Source organism: Gobius niger (genome assembly GCF_951799975.1).
Source record: "Gobius niger genome assembly, chromosome: 7".
Classification (NCBI taxonomy): Eukaryota; Metazoa; Chordata; class Actinopteri; order Gobiiformes; family Gobiidae; genus Gobius; species Gobius niger.
Window position 1 is genome coordinate 15,844,793 of NC_136858.1, and position 23,255 is coordinate 15,868,047.

General features: G+C 41.0%; 1 protein-coding gene across 1 annotated transcript in view; it reads left to right on the plus strand.

Moving 5' to 3' along the window:
* The window catches only part of LOC306965782 (SH3 and PX domain-containing protein 2A-like), an 85,789-nt gene that overhangs the window by 15,621 nt on the left and 46,913 nt on the right, over positions 1-23,255 (plus strand). The window contains exon 6 of the mRNA XM_079560333.1: positions 11,164-11,195. Coding sequence (XP_079416459.1) covers positions 11,164-11,195 — 32 coding nt within the window. The remainder of the gene's footprint in view (positions 1-11,163; positions 11,196-23,255) is intronic.

Consider the following 23,255-nt stretch of genomic DNA (forward strand, 5'->3'; position numbering starts at 1 on the left):
CACAAGCGACAAACTATAATAGAGTAGCTTGGTGCCGATCTTGTATGGTAATTAATAGCTTTGATAAACATGAGTCATATTGGACAGCTATTATATTAAATGGTGGTGTCTGCTACTTTTTAATGATGTCTGTGAAGATATGATTGTTCTTGTGACACTACATTGTCATTCTCACATTCAAATGGAAAATGAACGGAACAATTATGTGACTAATGCATTGTATTGTACTGAAATGAACTGATTTAAAGCAGCACTCGTGGTCTCTCTGGGGGTAATACAAGTGTTAATGGGATGATTGGGGGGTCTTTCATCTCCCCTGGTTTCTCTGGCCAGAAAACCACAATTGCAACTTTGCTGCCACTGGGTAGGAGTCACCAATACACACTAATGGAATCACGAAGAAGAAGCTAGCAGGCTAATGGGCAAAGCTAACTGCGGGCTAGCACCACTTAAACAGTATTTACAGCCAAGTTTGAGTGAAAAAAAATGATCTCCATTGTGTAATTGGATGGACAATATCCCTCTCTCCCTTTGTCTTTTCTGTCAGTGTAGTATTTACTCTGACGGACAATTAATGAGTAAAGAACCACAACATGCAACGACACCTGCAGTGACGCTTATGGCCTCTAGGGGCAATTTAACAGCATAACGGTTGAAATCTAAGAAGCTACAAATGTTCAATATAAGGACATAACTATTCATAACTCGACATTGCCCCTCAAACTGATTCTGCCACTCATTGCAGAACATTGTGGCGCCATCATTTGCAAAACATCTGAAACTCTCACTTGTGGTCAACATTTACAAAGCCGACTCTGCCGTGTCCGCAAACACATTGTAAATCAGTGGGTTTCGGCTCCAGACTCTGACTTGTTGTGGCTCAGCCGGGCAGACACACGCCTGTCAAACTAGCCCCGTCTTCATCTCTACGCTCTCCCCAAAATGATGGATCGTTTTTTCCCTGAGAGGCAGTGACTTTTATTAATAACGATTCCTGGGAGGTGACACCTGATGCCGGGACTAATGTGCACGGCTCAGTGTTGTCATAAGAGGACGCAAGAGTTCAAGTGGCGGGGCAGGGGGAGGGTCAGGACACTCGTTTGTCATAGTCACTTCAAAGTCTGGGTGGGAGGACCTGAGAATGGCCTTCCTGAATGACTACACGCCTATTGTTTAAACGGCATTTGGTCGTATGTAGCTATTTTACTTACATAGAATTAGGTTTGTCCAAAAAGTTACTGACTTGATGCTAAACAGTTGCAAAAGTTTCATTACTTGCAGTTTTTTTCTTTTATTTTTCACTAGGGCGCGTCTCTGAGGAAAACATGTTATTTTTGCTGAGGAAGATTACTAAGTCCCCATGTGTTATTGAATGTCTGGGAAAAGTGAGTAACAAGCTCACCTTATAATCTTATGTGTCATGTTTGCGGCAGCTGTCGTACAGCAGAAGTAGAGCAACAACAAGGGTTGCCATAGTTGCGAATGATAATGATACTATTGGGTATATTGTTAGATGAAAAGAGCAGGGGTGAGCTTTACCCAAATCAAAAAGCCTCTCAACTGGAGAGCAACAGTGTAATGTCTCATTTGAAAGCAACAAACAAATGTGATCACAACTTTTTTTTGTCATGTCGCTGCATTTAAAGGGATATTTCTGGATTTTGACATAAGGACTCTGGCTGACTTGGCCTTTCCTAGTCATCCAGAGTCCTTATGTCAAAATTGTTGATTTCTGTATATATATATATATATATATATATATATATATATATGTATATATATATATATATATATATATATATATATATTTTAATTTATGCTGTATTTATATTTGAATGTCTATGTCTATGATATGTCTATGGTCACTAGTAGCCTGCATCAAAAACCTCTTCAAAATCATGGGTAGTCCTCCAAACGTTGCCATATCTGATTTGTAGAAAGCTCCTTTGTAAATTCCACGTGTAGTAATGCCGGCTGCAGGTAAACAAACTTCTGTAGATCCGGTAACCTTGCAGATCACTCTGCCGCTGCGTAGCTTACAACCAGGAAGCTAATACTGCTCAAATATAAGTTTAAATGCAAAATGGTTGTATTTTAAACATTATTCAGTCAACACAGATCACATATCGGTAGTCTGGCGTAATAAGTGATTTGCCTCAGGTGCACTGTGCTTGAGTCAGACTGTTTTTAATGCAGGCTACTGGTTACCATAGACATGCGCTAGCCTAGCACTAGCCTAGCACCACTAAACTCTTCACATATAAGGACTGCATGAATTATAAATATATATATTTCCAGAAATTAACAACACTCTGGATAACTAGGAAATTGGGCCCTATGTCACAAATCCTGAAATATCCCTTTAAGATTTGAGAGTGGACTGAAAATAATTGCAGCTTTTGGGATTTGCTGATTGTGAACATTTGCTTTCCTGATACACAATGTTGCGTTAAAAAGTAAAGACTCATTATAAGACGGCATGGCTTTTGTTACATGTCAAACACTCTCCCAGTCTTCAAGAAGACAGACGGACAACATTTTTCATTCTCGTCGTGGCCTGGCTGCCTCCCACTAAACCCCAGCACATACACAAGTTAATCCCACTTCAAAGACGGATCCTCCTCCTGTCTCCCAGTGCAGCCCAGGACTGACATGCTGAAGTCTGCAGCCGTGCCACCCAAGAACTCACCGAGAGATCCACAACAAGGGAAACAATAAGCACTTTCAGACAGCTTTCCCCTTCAGGCTACAAAATGATATAAGATGAATGTAACTTATATTTTATTGCATACTCATTGAAAACATATTATGCATTTAAGCTTTAGGGCAGTAGCGAGAAAGAGTGAGAACAAAGAAGTTTATACAGTGCAAGAAATAGCTTCAAGAAATAGTCTATAATAAATAAGAACAGTAATACATAGACCAATTCGTTTGGCATGATTTGCTGCCATCTAATGTCCAAACAATGTCAGTGCAGGGTTTTTAGTTGTACAAGTTGTTGTCACAAGAGGGAGCCATGACGGTTCTGAGAAATTAAAAATGTGGTCCTGAGTTATGCTGACACAGGAGTCTCTTTTTTCATATGTGACTGTACATACAAGGACTAGCTCAAAAATATCAACCATAACCATATAGTGGTTCTTAACTGATATGGCATCAAGACCACCATTGCCCTCGGTTGATAAGACTTGAACTTGTAAGTATAAGTATATAGTAAAAATGCTTTATTTTCCTCACAAATTAGTAACTTAAATAAGCATTAAAGGTGTACTGCGTAACATTTTGGACTATACTGTTGCCATCAATACAAAACATGCTCCTAACTTTGTTTGAATCTCAAATTCTGCTGACTTTCTCAATTGATCTCAATTGCTGGGTGACCTCACAGCATTCTAGAGGCCTATAGTATTATATAGAGGAAAAATTATTTTGTTTTTGAGGAAATTTTTTGTCTTGTACAGAGAGATCATGGACCCAGTGACTGATATTAATGATATTTTTTTTTATTCATATATTTTCTTTTTAGCTACGACTTGTGAAAGTGTAATGCTGTTAATAGGAAAAACTGGCTCCTGCCCCCCGTTGGGTCCGGTGACATCATCATATACTAGAACCTGCAACCCAACAATACCTCAATTAATCTCAAGCATATTATATAAACTGTGTGCACGTTACTGACAGGAAAGTGAAGCAGGAAAGTGAAGCATCACCATAGAAATAAACTTTATTTTTACTTTCCTTTTATGTATGAGAATGTAAGCGAACACATGTATTTTTGACTAGCACAGTCGGCGCTTTCTGCATATTTTATTGAGTACTAAAGCGGGAGTGGAGACTAAATCAGCAAAGTTGTTCATATACAGTTGAAACCTTTTAGCTAATCATGGTGTCCCACATGCTGGTATAATTCTATCGTGCTGTAACAAGTGCTTTTCTTCTGTTTCCTCCACTCACGAAACTGTAATCAAACATTTCTCTGCAGGAGTCACAAAATAATAAGACGCGAATACGCTTTTAAATAATTTATAAGTCATTACATTCAGGGACTTTTCAAAACAAAGTGATCTGTGTGAGATGTTGAACTGCTGATTAATATCGACGCTGTTTGAATAATTGCTTTCACCTTAGACAGTTTGACAGAGAGACAAAAGCGCTCAATCTTATCCCATTATGAACCAAGACTGTTTGGAAGGAATTAAAAACGATACCACCATCATAATAGCAATGTTTTATAATAAATTCGTCTTGTGTTCTATGGCAGCGTGACTTGGGCGCAGACTAATAGTGGCCATTTCAAATTAATTTAGCGAAAACAGAACCGTCAATTATTACACCTGCTGGAATTGGGGTTGCAAAGTCGTTCCCAAAAGTGACTCGCCTTAAAGCTAATTAATTAGTTTTCCTCTTTGATAAGAGCGGATGTGTTTCTGCCGCGTGGACTTAACCCGGGGTTCTGGCCAGGGTTTGTCTTTCTCCCAAGAGCCGCCCTGGTTGTTTTTCTCCCTTTGGACTTTGGTATTTATCTTAGTAAATAATTGATAATGTATTGAAGTGTGTTTCCCGAGGCTGCAGCTCAGGGTAAAGAGTGAAAGAAGAGCTGTGTATTCAAAAGCTCATGTTAGGGATAGGATTGTAATTATATTTCTGTAATTATTTGAAATATGTTTTGTTGTTGTTGACCATTGGGCTTCAAATACTTTCTGTTTGCGAGAGAGGGCCATAGTATTTCATTGGTGTCTGTGTGATTACTTTTTTACAATTTACCATCTCATGTTTAATGCAAACCGCTACCATAGCAAGATGGGTCAGTGCCTTTGTGGAGGTCTATACTTTATGAGAGCTTCTAGTTTTCCAATGTAATGTAATATAATTGTGGCTCATATTGATGGGCGACATGACCTCATTTATCTTCCGAGACCCACAAGTGGCAGATAACAATGCTACTTGATTGTGCGTACTAAATGGTCGTAGTTTCAAATCCTTTACAACTGAAAAGCCTCTTTTTACTCTCCTCTAGGGAAGCCATTGTTCACGACTTGTAGTAACATCACCATTCGTTCTCCTTGACTTCATTATCAAATGATATCTAGGATTAGCGCAGGATTTCAGCCACATTTGAGTGTGTTGAGTTATCTACTTTACTATTGATGCTGCTTTTGCACATTCAGACGTGTCGAAATGATTTCCTGTTTGGCTATCCTGACCCACTGACTTTCTGGGGTTAATCAGAGGTCACCCTGTAGAGCAAAAGTGTCTGGGTAATGTATGCCGCAGTGCGTGGATATACTTATGCTGAAATCAGAGCAAGGGCCTAATATCTCACACATTCCATGTGTACTAGGCCCACCTACAAAGCACTTTGGTCGGCCACTATGTGCAAACAGATGGTAATTCTCCACTGAACCTCATAGTTTAGTCAAGGGCTTAGGATTTTAATGATTTATTTGGTTCTTCCTCTGTATGAATGTGTCTGGAGAAGTTAGCGGCATACTCAGCTGTCAGTCCAAGCACAAACAATTCTTTTAAAAGCTCCACTATAATGCATTACTCCAGCTTTAAATACTTTTGGACACATTATTATCATTATATTTTATTGCTTAAAATATATATGTGTGAAGGAATTCTGCCTTCATTTTGTGTGCCAGCAGAGGACATAGGACCAGGCATTTTTAGTGTAGCATGGACTGATCTGAAATAAATTTGTCTAAATAAAGGCTAGCAGTAGCTACAAGCTATGGTGTGTGTTGTTGTAGTAAGGTCAGTTTGATAATTGTATTAAAGTGATAGTTTGTAAGTTTAAATGTTTAACAAAGCGAATAAATTGTGTACAATTGACACCTGGGTCTGAAATTGTACATAATGTAAGTAATATTGAATAATAATCTTTTTTCTAAAGTCTATCTCTTTGCTGATTTCAGCAACTAATCAGAGATCCCGGGCTATCACTTTTAACCAATGAGAGGAGCTTTCCTGTGAACCGGCCCGTCGGGTCCAGTCAGGAGGGAGGGGAGGGAGCCTCATCGTTTACTTTTCAAGATCTGTTCTCGCTCTTCTCATTTTGAATAAGTGTCTTCTCGGTCCAATCTGGATGGGAGGGAATAGTTTACTTTCAAATTTCAAAACAAAAAATGGTGGAGGGCATTGAGAAAGAAATGGACTGAATTTGCAGGATTTATGCTCCAACATGCCTGAACTCCAGGTCTGTTATTCATCAGAGGACACCGTGAGCTAAGGGTTTATTAGTGCTTTTAACCAGGTTATAATATAATATCCCACACTAAGATAACTGACGCATGTCGTAATCCATTAAGCCAGGGGAGTCAAACACGTTTGGGTCGTGGGCCGAAATTCAGCCTTCACGGCATTTCGCAGGCCACATATATTGTGACTGTGGCCTAATGAATAACAACGGCTTACACTTATTGCCCAGTACTTTCACCTTAGACAGTTTGACAGAGAGACAAAAGCGCTCAATCTTATCCCATTATGAACCAAGACGTTTTGGAAGGAATTAAAAACGATACCATATCATAATAGCAATGTTTTATAATAAATTCGTCTTGTGGCAGCGTGACTTGGGCGCAGACTAATAATGACCATTTCAAATTAATTGAGTGAAAACGGAACCGTCAATTATTACACCTGCTGGAATTGGGGTTGCAAAGTCGTTCCCAAAAGTGACTCGCCTTAAAGCTAATTAATTAGTTTTCCTCTTTGATAAGAGCGGATGTTCACACTTGATGGCAATAAGTTACTATTGTAGCCACAGCCGCCCTGAGGCAGACTGAACATTTACCACATGGCTATAATATGCTGTTTATATCCTGATCTCTTATTATGTCAGTTCCCTCTGCTGGACACGTGTGGAATTCTTTCCTTTTTTTTATATAAGCTGCCCCCTAGTGGCTGGAGTGAGCATTCTGGTTATTTCTTTCAAAATCCATAACTCCGCACAGGAATGGGGTAGAGACTTACTTTTTTTTTTATCCTGTCCAAGCCTGACAAAGGTCAGTTTTACTGAAATGTTGCACCAGCAATAAATGTCTTAAAGAGGGAGACGGTGTGTGCGAGCTTTGTTCACTTTTGCATTAATTGCCCGGCCTTCTATGCACCTCCTGGTTGTGCAGAGTCGTCCTTAGCAACGACTCTGTCCATGTTGAAACTCTCTTCCTTGGGCAGATTAGCACATTTTGTTTTGCATAACTACATTTAGTAACATCTTACAGAGAATTTGTAAAAAAAAAAAACCCAAAAAAACCTCAAGCTTTTAACCATGTAATATCGTCATGGATTGATTATAAAATTTGCATTTTAAAAGCCCATAAACCATCACCATTACTTTCTAGATACACACACATTATTTTAAGTTATACTACTAAAATAGTGAGGCAAAAGGGTCGAAAGTAGTTTTAAAAGCCTGAAAGGCATAACAGGCCCTTTAACACAAACATCTTAAACATTTGAAAGTGTTTGGACATTTTCTCTCTCCATGTTTTGGTGCTGAGGGGAGGAGGAGGTGAAGGAGCGTGGACAGAGCCAGAGTCCTCTCCAGGGAAGAGTATTATTCCAGCTCAGAGTACAGGGTCAGTGAGGAGCAGAGCAGGTCATGCATCCACTCGGTCCTCATCATTTCTCCTCAAACTCCCCGTGGCCCAGATCCATCTCCACCCTGGTGGATTTTGGCTAAATAACTCAAACATACATTATTTAAGAGAGCTGAAACGTGTCACGGTGTCACTGACCAGGCCGTTTTGGAGAAACAAACGATTGTATTTCTGTAGAGTCATTTCAGAATTCAAGAATTGGGTTACAAAACACTGTACCTTTTTTGAAGAATAAGGAATACACGGCATCTAAACGGCATAATATGTGCAAACGTCATTTACAGCCACACATTTGTGAACATGCAACACATTTTTAAGTTGTGATAAACTGCACTGGACTGTAAACTATTCCTCCTGCTGTTGGAAATGTCATTTGCTCACGCTTACATCTGGAGAGTGTAGCGCTTTTTGCCAAATATGACATTATCAGAAGTAACCAGGGGATGTTGTTCTGGGTAAAATCTTTTGATTAAGCGGAGGGTGTATATCGTATCTCCGCCGTGCTTTCCCTGACACGGACATATTTTACTGCTTCAAATCATTGTACTAATGAGTGGATTTCACTTTACAAGACGGTGTCAGAGAACGATGTTTGTGGGCTGTAACATTTCCGACGCTAATAATTGCCATAAAGCTCGACAAAGCATTTTTTTTTTTTTACTTGGCCTAAAGTGCAAGGAGTTTATCCAAACATGTTGTCATATCCACAGTCTGGCTCCAGGACTATAGCAGGCCCCTCCGGAGAGCCAGGTGTCCACTCCCATCTGTATCAAAAATTCAGCATCTGCAACTCACTAAACAAGACCTCACCTACAAACGCTTGCATTCAACAAAAAAGAAATACAAAGGGTTTAAAAAGGGTTCGGCTTATTATGAATATCCAGTTCCCATTATGCATTCCGATCAAATTGGGGTTCTGCAATCCATCACCATTTACATGTAACAATAAACGCGTATTAACTTGATTAGAGTTTAATAGCCGATTTGTGCTTAATTGATTGCCTTGGACGTGTATCTGCCAATAACCACCAAGAAGGTCCATTTTCTTTGGCCGAGACGACACAATAACAGTGTCAAAAAGGATATAGTTTGAGACCCAAGTTTCTCTATTTGGCCAACTCCGAAATCCTCATCATAACTGCAGAAATATGTGGTCACACTATGGCAACAACTTAGCTCATGGAAGGTCTTCTGTTTGTTAGTCCGTTGATTAATTAATTGAATTCGGCTTAAATGGAGTGGTCAATAAAGAGATTCTGAGTGTGTGCAGATGATGTCATAGCATGGCAACAGAAGCCGAGTGAGTGTCAAAGTTGAAAAAACGATTTTATAGTTAAAAATAGTTTTAAAGGAATAGGCCACCATTTTTACATAACAAAATATGTTCTTACCTCACTTTAGTCGAGTTAATATATCCCCGTCTGTTTTTTGTCCGTGCGCTCTGTCACGCAAACGGAGCACATACGCAGCCTCTCCCACATGTAACATAGCTCCGAAAAAGCTCACGATAGAAGCTACCAAGCTCTTCCACGTGTTCCCTATTTAAATAAAGTTACGTGAAGTGTTTTCATGCAAAGTATATTTACACAGAAATGTAACATGTCGATTTTATAAGCAAATAAAAAGGGGGACTATATTGTGAGGCGTAATGATACGAGGAGCAAAACGTCCGCGCAGTAACTTCTAAAGGTTATTGACGGAAGTGAGCGGGGGAAGTCTTTAGGAGTTACTACGCGGACACTGTGCTCCTCGTATCATTACGCCTCACAATATAGTACCCCTTTTTATTTGCTTATAAAATCGACATGTTACATTTCTGTGTAAATATACTTCGCATGAAAACACTTCACGTAACTTTATTTAAATAGGGAACACGTGGAAGAGCTTGGTAGCTTCTATCGTGAGCTTTTTCGGAGCTATGTTACATGTGGGAGAGGCTGCGTATGTGCTCCGTTTGCGTGACAGAGCGCACGGACAAAGACCAGACGGGGATATATTAACTCGACTAAAGTGAGGTAAGAACATATTTTAGTATGTAAAAACGGTGGCCTATTCCTTTAAAATGTATTGTTTTTGCACTCAGTTTTCAACAATACTTTAAAATATATAGCATTTCTCTTTGTAAAGCATTTCCTGACTGTTTAAATGCAGCAATACCGGCATAATATTGAGCTGTAGATGCCAGTGGACCAAATGTGCAATATTTTAGGATTTACTGTGGATGTGAATACTAGAATTTGTATTTGTTTTTCACGTGAAGTAAATGTATTTAATCCAATTGTGACCTAAAAGTAGATAAATGAACTGTCTCGTCCCCTGTCTCTGTTTTGCTCTTTCTGGCCATTGTGGGATACGTTGATGTAGTTCGATTCTCATCGAGCGATAACATCTTCATTGCCCCAAAATCCCCAAATCCCCAAACTAAGTTAAAGTTAAAGTGATAGTCTGCAATTTAGGATTTGAACGTTAACAATCAAATTCCTCCCCTCTTTAACCAGAAAGCCCCTCTTAGTTTACAAAATGAGGAGAGCAGGAACAGGATTCTCAAAAGTAAACGATCAAGCTCCTCCCCCTCCCTCCTGATTGGACCTGACAGGCCGGTTCACAGGAAAAGCTTGTCTCATTAGTCAACATGGGAGGATACTAGACTCTGATTAGTTTCTGAGATTTGGGAAGGAGGGACTTTGCAAGAAACAATATACTGTATATATATATATTTTTTTTTAACTTACTTTACATCAAAATGCAAAACCAGGTGGTCGATTTTGCACATTTTATAATATTCCAGACTATCACTTTAACCTCTTACACCTGAACCGAGCGTATTTTCTATAGTTCAGCTAGCTTTTTTTGTCACGTTGTCACATTTTTGAAGCACTTTAGTTGTGTTTTTGTCACTTTCTTGTTGCCTTTTTTGTTATTGTATTGTTGTCACTTTTTTGTCACTTTTTAGTCATGTTTTCCTTGCTTTTTTTGTAACTTATTGTTTTTTAGCTTCTTTCAAGCTTCTAGATTTGGGTAAAGTCGAACTGGAGAAAATATGGTCAGTTCAGGTGGGAGTTGAGAGGTTAACTTAATATGGACCGAACATTTTTACGTCCAACATTCAAAACAACTTGAGTTTTTGATGTTAGCAATCTAGAAGAAGACATTACCATTATAAGATAAAGCAGCAATAACTGTAGCACAGAAAGATTAAACTCAATTGAACTGAAGTCTCTAGGATATAACATAACTTTATTATTAATAGCTCACTTTTCTCACTCTTAAATATTTCGTGCAGCCATTCAACACATACGGCGTGGGCGTGACCAGACCAGAAATATTTGATCACTTGCTTTGTTGCTATTACGGACACAGACATGCACACGGCTGACCCTCCCTGTCCCCCTCCCACAGAGTGCTTGTGGGTCAAGTTCTTCATGCATTCTCCTCGGGGGTTTGGCTGGTGCCCGCGTGCCAACTGTGCCCCATGTTCCAACAGACTGAGTTAAACCCGCCGCAGAGTTTGATCACAGATCGCTCTAACCATGATTTTGTGGTGTTGCTTCCCTTTCAGAGACAACGGAGCCTCTGGCAGACGCAAATCAGGTAAGACTCCTTTCAATTTTCGCAACTCTGCTGGTTTGGTAATTTTATGGGGAGGTTTTTTGTTTGTTTTTTTCCTTCTGGCACTGAATATGAGGGAAGAAGTGTGATTGCTGTGGCTTGAAATCTATAATGAAAAGAAAATGAGTCAGTGAGCCGAGTCGTATGAAGCCGAACAATCCAAATCCCCTTTGGGCTGTTATCATTATGTTGCCAGGAAACAAGGGGAGACGTGAATCACGGTGCCCAGACGAAAATAGTCCTGAACTTGACCTTCATGACCGGCAAACCCGCCATTTTCAGTGAGTCAGATATTCACACCTGGAGATATGCGAACTTTGGCTGTGGGGAATCATGGAAGGACATGAGTTCCGTATTTGTTAAACACACCTAAAGTATTTTTTGGGTGTGACGTTCCTTCCTACATTCATGGTCATGCTCCTCCTTTTGAAAAAACATTTAGCCACCTTTGACATCGTGTAACATTACCATCACAGGAAGTGCAGCACCTGTTGTCGGCACACACGGGGTCCACACGATCCGTGCGCTCTGCCGGTCAGAGCGATAGCTATATTCGAGGGCGGAGTCTAAAAGAAGTGACCTATTGAGTCAGCTGAGCAGGAGCAGGCGTGGGAGGAAACAGAAGAGGCACTGGAGATTTGTTTAATGAACAGCTGTTGAATTGTTGCACGTCCATTGCGTGCTGCCTGAGAATATCCACAACGCTTTCCTGAGCCCCTTCTGCAATCAGGTGTAACGGCGTCAAACCAGATACACGCTTAAAAACACACACAATACATTTTTTCCCACCAACGTCCCCAAGTCAGAGGTCTTCACACAGGATTTCTTTTAAACTGTGCGGCTTGAGTGATTATAGGAAACATTTCACAAGCCTATTTTCAACGGTGTTAAGTCATTTATAACAGTAGTTATCGGGTCCAAACTGGATTAATTAATAAGGTAAACAGCAGATCCCCGAAAGAGAAGTTCAGCAATCCAGTTCGCAGAGACGATGAACAGAGTGAAAATCCCTAATTCTATACAACCCCGTCAATGATAAGGAATAATATAACATAACATTAATTTGCCTATGCATTCCACGACCATACTCGGTCTAGATGAGTGCTTTGGAAAACTATAATGGAAAACCCCGAGATGGCCGAGCGCTTACACACAATCATTTTAAGACTGACTGTGACTGTGACATGATGCTACCCCCCCGTCTCCATTTACAGATGATGTTCAGATATCTGGTTAGCAACACTGTAATTTACGGCCACATTGCGGAGCGTACTGTGATATTTGTAAGGTAATTTGTTGGTTATCCGCTTTTTGCCCTCTGAATGAAACGGGACTCCGAGGCTCATTTCCTAATGCTTTCCAAGGTATTGAGGCTTTATGTAAGAGAATTCCAGATCGACAGGGAAATGGAAAAGTTGTCTTATTTCAGCTGCGTGTGTCAACTAGCATAAATTCAGACACATAATGTTAGATTGGTTTCCATTTATGTTGGCCGTCTGGAAACTTTGTCACAGGCGTTTGCGCATTGCCGTTGTATTTGGACTCTTAAAGCCTGAAATTGAACTGGAATCCCTGCGAAACACAGATAGAATGAAATGCAAGCATTCATTCAGGGTTTTTAATGGTAAAAAGTGCGTTCATTTTTGAGAAACACATGCATTTTCTTCACGTGAGCTACCTCTCCTCAGACCTGACTCGTAACTTTTATGACAGGTCAGTTGCTCTCGTCATGTATCAACATCAAAGCTAGAATGTTCCTCATTGGACCTTTGAATGAGTCTTTCATTTTGCTCTTATTTCCTATATCCCGAAACATGTATTTCTCAGCCACGACGCGTTAGAAAAACAAGTTGCGGTGCAGACTCAAAGCACTGCTAAACCTTCAGACCAAACATAGTTACTCACACAAAGTTTTTGTAAAAATGTTTTGAATGTTCAAGCCCATTTCCAAACAGTGCAGACAATTGTTGCGTCCATGGGCAAACATGGGACACTCACCCATATATCCTATGTACAGATGTGACAGCATGATTATTATTAGTGGTGCTTGGAGAGGCCATTGGCACAGATTGGCAGCTACGGCTCTGTTACTGAGTGCTAACAGTTGGACGGTGGCTGAGTGGTTAGCACTCTTGCCTTACAGCTAGATGGTCCCAGATTAGATCCCCGGTCAGTAGGGCTGAAAGATATATCATTATCGTATCGATATCGAGATATGAACGTTCAAGATATTAATATAGAAAAAGCTACAATATATCGTTATCATATTGATATCGAGAGAGAGCATTCAAAACATTAAAATCGAAAAAGCAAAATATAAATGATGCACTCTTTGTATTATGTTTTCATTTTTCTGAAAAATGCTTGGTTTTCATCGAACCCTTAGTTATATCGGCCTTTCTGTGTGGAATTGGCATGTTCTCCCCGTGCCTGTTTCCTCCGGGTACCCCGGTTTTCCCATCTCCAAAAGCTGCTGGTCAGGTTGGCCCACAGTGGTGGCGCGCAGAGTTGCAGCAACTGGAGACTAACCCATCACACATCTGATCTATAAAATTTTGTTGTATAATTGTTAATGGTCACATTTATACAGTGCCTTTTTACCTGCTTTAGGCACTCAAAGTGCTTTACATCAAGGAACCACTCACCTATTCACACACATTCATACACCAATGTACGCAGACACTGGGGGTAGAGATGATGAAGTGTTTCGACGTTGTGCACCTGCAGGATTCGAACTGCCAACCTTCTGGTCACAAGACGACCCGCTCTACTATCTGCGCCTCAATCGCCTCAATTACATAATGACTATAATACAATTAGGGAGAAGTTCTCTTCTTCTAGGGCTCTTTGTGGCTGAGCATCAAAGAAAATGCTGATTCTGTGAACTATGTCTTTTCAATTATGCTTTGACAGGGGTCAGTGTTCAATTTTTCTGACAATTGTTGCAATTATTGATCAGGTATGCGATTTAGGTTTTAATGTCAAGATTCAGTTTCAGATTCATTGAGGCCTGGGCATTAGGACTTGAGAGAAAGCTGAGAGAAAAATATTCACTAACTCATACAAGAATATCGTGCACTCCAGAACATGTTTATAGGATTTGTCAAACACTGGGTTTGGCCCCGTGGGGCAGGTATTTAGTTGTTTGTAAATAACATTTCTGCACTTAAATTACTGTAGGCTTCGCAGTTTGCTGATTAAAAACCTTCAAATTGATTGTGATTAATTGTGCAGCCCGTTACTCTGCACACTTCTCTTTGCATAACATTGAACCCACAACCTCTTCGCTCAGATTCAGTACCTCCCTACCGCCATGCGTCCCAGATATGCCCATGCCTAGTTTCAATTTACAACAATAGCTCAAGGCTTTATGCGCGGCCCTCACGCAAATTTACTGTCCGCAGTCGACCCCGGGCCCTTTTTGTCCAAAACTTCCATACCCAATTGCCCAGCTGTCATCGCTGTCCTCTTCCTGGACTTGAGGGGCCGGAGCAGCTGAAAGATTGATCTGTCCCTTGTAAAGCAGGACAGCAGATAAAGTGCACCGAGCCTGTGGTGAATTTGTGCTGTTGCTGCAGCTTATGGTTTCCATAATTACAGCCTTCTGGTCTCCCCGAAGAGTTTACGGAGCTCCTGGCCCGAACTCCAGAATGTTGCTCCCCGACCACAAAACTGCAAACGGTCCGGTTTTTCAAGAGCTGTTTTGTACCTGGCAAACCTTTCAACGAGTCCGGTTTTGCATATTGAAAGTACATTATGCGTCCTCTACATTCGTAATCGTCCAAATCACTCCATCAACGTCTCCACCATCCCCTCCCCACACGACGGCCATTCGTCTTTACAAGTGTTTGCGTTTTATACGAGACACAAACATGGCAATAAAAGACTCTTGGACAGGAGCAGCAACATATGTAGAGAGTCGGACGCCAGTTATGTCATGCACTTTGGGATTTGCTCATGCATTGTTACTTGGCTTCTGGAAGGCATCTGTAACATAGTCATCTGCCACATTGCGTTAGAATAGTCAAATGGGGGGAGTTACTTGTTATTGCGGTGAAAGATAAGATATTCAAAACAGAATGCCCTGACAGATCAAAACAAGTAAGGTAAGGTAGTAAATTTTGAAACCCGGTAAACACACTTAAGATGTGTGTGATGTGATCAGTCATACAGTCATAAGAAATAACAAAACAACATGCCTGTAGACTGCAACGAATATCTTATTGAAGTTTTCGCTGTAGAAATGCAGTGCAAGACTTCATTAGACCAGCCAGTCGTTGTACACACGGCTGTTAACAAGTTGTAAGTGACCATTAGCTTCTTTGGGATGTAATTATTTCCAGAGCGTGCACCCAAAGGCGAAACTCATTACGCCGCGGCATCAGAAACAGTTGCACGCCACAGCAAAATTTACCATAAAAATCCCTTTTTTGCATTATCACATTTACAGTGTGCATAGCTGAAGTTGCACACAACCCCGGGGTGGTTTCTCTGCAGATTGTTTTTTTTACATCTGTGGTGAAGCACAGACTGATCCTCTATCCGCTGAGGATTTGTTTGCAGACTTGGGGAATCATTTTGTCTTGCCCCGCTCTGAGCAATACTGTACATTAGCATCTGAACAGCGCCAGGTGTAATCTATGGAGCGGTTATGCTATTGGAATAGGCATGGGTGTTTTTCTTTCAAGTGCATGCCTTAGAGCACCCCCAGCATATTCTGACATGTAAAGGGCACTCTAGAAAGATAACAAACACAAAGTAGATTAGTAAATTAGATTAATTCTGATATGCAATCGGATGAAACGAAAGTGTTACAGGCAGTTTTTGTGCCTGATCGGCGCCTTATCGTGTCATGTTTTAACACGCGTGTAAAATTCCTTCTAAAATCCAATCAGAAAAGTTGGAGAAACGGATAGTAGGGAAAAAAGTGTAGCGCTCGGGGGGTGTAGTGCATGTGAAAAGCAGATGGGGAGAGGAGCAGAGGAGTGTTACGTGGCAAGTGGAAACCATTCTGTCCTCTGTTTATGTGTGTGTCTGTATTTGAGCTGTAGTCCTCCAGAGGGCTGCAGGCTGGACACATGCGTGTTGACATACAGTAATGGGGTGGCGGGGGGTGAAGGGTTAACTCCTGCGCACAGCTCAAGAGAGAGGTGTGCACTAATACGTTTCGATGAAAGTAACTTTTGGGAGACGTATTTCCACAAGTAGTTTTATTTACACTTATTTTCTTTGCACTTGTAAGGTTGTATTATAAGTAACAGTACTCCAGTAAAACATTACTTTTGCTGCTATGAGTTGGTGACACTGTTGGATTGAGTCAATACTTTCAGACTTTGCCACCACTAAAACAACAACTAAAAGACCTTCTCAAACTGTTCATTTTGAGACTATGCTTCTTTAACCATTATCCAAAACATTAAAACAAAATACTAACATTCATATAATCCATTAAATTGTATTTTGTAGTAGTTGAAGTGTATACAGCTTGGAGGGCCGCGGATAGGTAATAATAATAACTAGAAATGCAATGGCTGCGCCATTGCGATTGACTGCGGAAATGCGGGAAGCGAATGCAGAAAATTGCATAAACTCTTCAAATTGCATAATCTATTTTGCATAAACTGATAAAATGCATAAAATGTCATGTTGCATAAACTGTATAAACTGCATAAAGTGATAAAATGCATGAATGGGTTAATTTGCATAAATTATGTAAATTGCATAAACGCTTTAAAATTCATAAATCCTAAATGGCATAAACTCTTAAGTTGCATAAACGGTTTAAAATGCATTAACTGGTTAAATCCCATAAAGTGGTTACTTTGCATAAATTGTTAATATTGCATAAACTTTTATATTCCATAAACTGGTCAAACTGTTGAAATGGCCTCAGTGCTTGATTGGCAGAAGCTGCACAAATGGCTGAAAGTCCTGGAGTCTCCCCATTGGCTGGATTCCCACATACACACTAATGCAAAAATTTCAAACTCCCGTATAAAAAAAGTGGAAAACTGCAGAAGGACAATTTTTTCTCAAAACCCACAAGTTTCATAAGCTGAACATGCACAAAGTGCAGAAATTGCAGAAAATGCAGAAAAAAGTGCAGAAAAGCATGGATTTGCGGCAGCCCCATTATAAGTCAATGGGAAAAATCTCCGACATTTTGGCCGATTGCGGAAAAACCGTAAGTTGCAGAAGTCCCAAAAGTAATAGCACCCTTCTCCTCAACATGCGGAACATTTTGATGCATAACTTGCATAAATTGCACAAAGCATGAAGGTGCTGAAAGCTCTAGAAAATCGGGAAAAAGATGGAAGAGGAATAATAATAAAGAACATGAAAACCAATAATTGACTGCGGAAGAATTCCGCAGTCAATCAACTAGAAATGCAATGGCTGTGCCATTGCGATTGACTGCGGAAATGCGAATGCAGAAATTGCATAAACTCTTCAAATTGCATAATCAAATTTGCATAAACTGGTAAAATGCATAAAATGTCATGTTGCATAAACTGTATAAACTGCATAAAGTGGTAAAATGCATGAATGGGTTAATTTGCATAAATTATGTAAATTGCATAAACTCTTTAAAATTCATAAATCCTAAATGGCATAAACTCTTAAGTTGCATAAACGCTTTAAAATGCATTAACTGGTTAAATCCCATAAAGTGGTTACTTTGCATAAATTGTTAATATTGCATAAACTTTTATATTCCATAAACTGGTCAAACTGTTGAAATGGCCTCAGTGCTTGATTGGCAGAAGCTGCACAAATGGCTGAAAGGCCCGGAGTCTCCCGATTGGCTGGATTCCCCCATACACACCAATGCAAAAATTTCAAACTCTCGTATAAAAAAACTGGAAACCTGCAGACGGCCATTTTTTTCTCAAAACCCACAAGTTGTAGAAGCTGAACATGCACAAAGTGCAAAAATTGCATAAAATGCAGAAAAAAGTGCAGAAAAGCATGGATTGCGGCAGCCCCATTATAAGTCAATGGGAAAAATCTCCGACATTTTGGCCGATTGCGGAAAAAACGTAAATTGCAGAAGTCCCAAAAGTAATAGCACCCTTCTCCTCAACATGCGGAACGTTTTGATGCATAACTTGCATAAATTGCGCAAAGCATGAAGGTGCTGAAAGCTCTAGAAAATCGGGAAAAAGATGGAAGAGGAATAACTAGAAATTTTTGCAATTGCTGCGCAATTGCGATTGACTGCGGAATAGATATAATGCAGAAGTCATCTGAAAAATCCTTGAACATGCCTTGAAACTGTTAAAATACTTTCTTTGAAACTCCTGAAGTCCTTGAAAGATTTGAAACATTGAAACTCCTGAAATCCTTGAACCTGTTGAAACCTTGAAACTGTTGAAACTTTGAAACTGTTGAAACCTTGAAACTGTTGAAACCTTGAAACTGTTGAAACCTTGAAACTGTTGAAACCTTGAAACTCCTTAATTCTTTGAAACTGTTGAAACCTTGAAACTCCTATAATTCTTAACACTGTTGAATTCCTAAACACTCCTGAAATACTTGAAACTCCTGAAATTATCCGGTAACTATGGAAATGTGGTCTGGACTTTGCCTGGCTTCTGCAGTTTTCCTGGTTGTGGTTTTAGTTCCGGTAACTATGGGAACCTGGTCTGGACTTGGCCTGGTTTCTGTGGTTTTCCTGGTTATGGATTGAATTCTGGTAACTATGGCAACCTGGTCTGGACTTGCCCTGGCTTCTGTGGTTTTCCTGGTTATGGTTGTAATTCCGGTAACTATGGTAACTTGGTCTGGACTTGGCCTTGCTTCTGTGGTTTACCTGGTTATGGTTTTAAATCAGGTTACTATGGTAACTTGGTCTGGACTTGGCCGTGCTTCTGTGGTTTACCTGGTTATGGACTGAATTCTGGTAACTATGGTAACTTGGTCTGGACTTGCCCTGGCTTCTGTGATTTACCTGGTTATGGATTGAATTCAGGTTACTATGGTAACTTGGTCTGGACTTGGCCTGGCTTCTGTGGTTTACCTGGTTATGGACTGAATTCAGGTTACTATGGTAACTTGGTCTGGACCTGGCCTGGCTTCTGTGATTTACCTGGTTATGGATTGAATTCAGGTTACTATGGTAACTTGGTCTGGACTTGGCCTGGCTTCTGTGGTTTACCTGGTTATGGATTGAATTCCGGTAACTATGGTAACTTGGTCTGGACTTGCCCTGGCTTCTGTGGTTTTCCTGGTTATGGATTGAATTCAGGTTACTATGGTAACTTGGTCTGGACTTGCCCTGGTTCCTGTGGTTTACCTGGTTATGGTTTTAATTCCGGTTACTATGGTAACTTGGTCTGGACTTGGCCTTGCTTCTGTGGTTTACCTGGTTATGGTTTTAATTCCGGTTACTATGGTAACTTGGTCTGGACTTGGCCTTGCTTCTGTGGTTTACCTGGTTATGGTTTTAATTCCGGTAGCTATGGCAACCTGGTCTGGACTTGGTCTTGGTCCAGGTCTTGGGTCGGATCTTGGTCTGGGTCTTGGTCTGGGTTTTGGTTCGGGTCTTGGTTCGGGTCTTGGTCCGGGTCTTGGTTCGGGTCTTGTTCTGGGTCTGGCTTTTCGCTCCGGTCTTGGTTTGGGTTCGGGTCTCGGTCTGGGTTTCGGTCTGATCTTGGTTCGGGTCTTGGTCTGGGTCTTGGTTCGGGTCTCGGTCTGGGTCTTGGTCTGGGTCTTGGTCTTGGTCTTGGTTCGGGTCTTGGTTCGGGTCTTGGTTCGGGTCTTGGTTCGGGTCTTGGTTCGGGTCTTGGTTCAGGTCTTGGTTCGGGTCTTGGTTCAGGTCTTGGTTCAGGTCTTGGTTCGGGTCTTGGTTCGGGTCTTGGTTTGGGTCTTGGTTCGGGTCTTGGTTCGGGTCTTGGTTCGGGTCTTGGTCTGGGTCTGACTTTTGGCTCCGGTCTTGGTCTTGGTTCGGGTCTTGGTTCGGGTCTTGGTTCGGGTCTCGGTCTGGGTCTCGGTTCGGGTCTTGGTTCGGGTCTTGGTTCGGGTCTTGGTTCGGGTCTTGGTTCGGGTCTTGGTTCGGGTCTTGGTTCGGGTCTCGGTCTGGGTCTCGGTTCGGGTCTTGGTTCGGGTCTTGGTCTGGGTCTGACTTTTGGCTCCGGTCTTGGTCTTGGTTCGGGTCTTGGTTCGGGTCTTGGTTCGGGTCTTGGTTCGGGTCTTGGTCTGGGTCTGACTTTTGGCTCCGGTCTTAGTCTTGGTTCGGGTCTTAGTTCGGGTCTTGGTTCGGGTCTTGGTTCGGGTCTTGGTTCGGGTCTTGGTTCGGGTCTTGTTTCGGGTCTGTGTTCGGGTCTTGGTAGTATTTGAAACTGCAGAAGTATTTGAACTGCAGAAGTATTTGAACTGCAGAAGTATTTGAAACTGCAGAAGTATTTGAAACAGCAGAAGTATTTGAACTGCAGAAGTCTTTGAAACTGCGGAAGTATTTGAAACTGCGGAAGTATTTGAACTGCAGAAGTATTTGAAACTGCAGAAGTATTTGAACTGCAGAAGTATTTGAAACAGCAGAAGTATTTGAAACTGCAGAAGTATTTGAACTGCAGAAGTATTTGAAACTGCAGAAGTACTTGAACTGCAGAAGTATTTGAACTGCAGAAGTATTTGAAACTGCAGAAGTATTTGAAACTGCAGAAGTATTTGAACTGCAGAAGTATTTGAACTGCAGAAGTATTTGAACTGCAGAAGTATTTGAAACTGCAGAAGTATTTGAAACTGCAGAAGTATTTGAACTGCAGAAGTATTTGAACTGCAGAAGTATTTGAACTGCAGAAGTATTTGAAACTGCTGAAATGGCTGAAAGTCCCATTAAAATGAATGGGCCTATTAAAATGAATGGGCAGAATTCCCCATACAAATCAATGGCAGAATTCCCGATCCCGTAGAAAAAAACTGGAAAACTGCAGAAGGCGGAATTTTTCTGAAAACTGACAAGCTGCGGAAGCTGAACAAGCACAAACTGCAGAAATCGCTGAAACTGCGGAAAAAACTGCAGAATCTGTGAATTTGCGGAAGCCCCATTAAAAGTAATGGGAAAAATCGGCCGAATATCGTCCGATTGCGGAAAAACCGGAAATCGCTGAATTCCCAAAAGTAATAGCATAATTCTCTCCAACATGCTGAACGTTTTGAGGTATAAGTTGCTGAAATTGCTGAAACCGTGAAAGCTGTGAAAACTCCCGAAAATCTGGAAAAAAATATAATAATAATAAAGAACATGAAAACCAATGGTTGACTGCGGAAGGATTCCGCAGTCAATCAATAAAGAACATGAAAACCAATGGTTGACTGCGGAAGGATTCCGCAGTCAATCAATAATAAAGAACATGAAAACCAATAATTGACTGCGGAAGAATTCCGCAGTCAATCAATAATGCATTGGTTTTATATAGCGCTTTTCTGGACACTCAAAGACGCTTTACATTGCACTATTCGTTCACTCCATACTCGGTGGTGGTAAGCTACTATTGTAGCCACAGCTGCCCTGGGGTAGACTGACGGAAGCGAGGCAACCAGTCTGCGCCATCGGCCCCTCCGACCACCACCAACCACTCACTCACACACTACATTCGCTAGGCTTCCTGGTGTTACCAAACGGTCTCCCATCCAAGTACCGACCAGGCCCCTCCCTGCTTAGCTTCCAAGGTCTGACGGGATTGGGCATAGCAAAGGCGGTATGTTCAATGCAGTCAACCGAGTGTGTTTAAGAAAGATTTAAACTGTTCTCTACACCTTTATTGGAGCCTCAAAGGTGCATTATGCAACCTTTTATGTACAAAAATGTATATATTTATATATCTTTATTTGTGGTTAGCTTGGTACCTTTACTTTCCATCACAGTGGTCTTTACATTGCTCCAGGATCAATTGTTTTATAGCCTCCGTCAGCAGCGAAAACCTTCCAAACAATTGATCCTGGAGACCACTATGACGGAAAGTAAAGACACCATACTGAGCGCTCATACAGCCGCTGGGTCACTATAAGCTCAAATATACACAAATATCAACTTTTCACATAAAAAGTTGTATAATGCACCTTTAATGCAGCTCTGTCTAGCCATGAAATGTTCTTTTTTGATGTTCGAATCGAGTGGAATTATTGAACTGGCAGATAAAGCTACCATCTCCAGCGATGTGTGCTAATCAATAAGAAGCCTGATGGAAGGCCTGTCACAAAAACAAATTTGAAGTTCGATATATTGAGGCAGGAAAGTATCACGATAAACAATATTATTGACTCTAACGATACTAGATACAAAACAGTAAACCTTTGTCATATCCTAAAATACCACACAAGCTGCAATAAACATGAAATATAATGTAACTCAATTTGCTACAGTTAGAAATGAAAGAAAAAATGAGGGCAAAATGCTAATACATGTACAGACGATAAATATTGAGCCCAAAAATGTATCGTTTATCTGTTATTTATTGAACGATAAGTCGATATAGTGATTATACTATAGATATAGTACCTGAGGGCCACCAAAAACTGGTCTGAGGGCCGCACCAGGTTGTGTTTCTCAGTGCCCACTAGCTTGCGTCACGGTCTCCCCTCCCCTTTCCCTCCCTCATATCTCAGCTCATGTTAGCTCATTGTTATCTCACCTCGTGTTAGCTCATGGTTACCTCAGCTCATGTTGGCTCATGCTATCTCGGCACCTGTTAGCTCATGCTATCTCGGCACCCGTTAGCTCATGCTATCTCAGCACCCGCTAGCTCATGCTAGCTTAGCTTCTGTTAGCTCACGCTGGCCCAGCTCCCATTAACTCACGTTATCTCAGCTCCCTTTTGCTCATGCTAGCTCTGCTTCTGTTAGCTCATGCTATCTCAGCTCCTGCTTACTCAGCTATGCTATCTCAGGCTAAACCAGCTGTGTGCTTTAGTGACATTGAAGTATCCTCACTCAGACCAACCGACACTCTTGGGCTTAACGTCTTCCAAAGGAGCCCTTGACGATGACAAACCAGCCTTGTCTATTGAAGACAAAAAGTTTCTTGAGACCATGGACAGA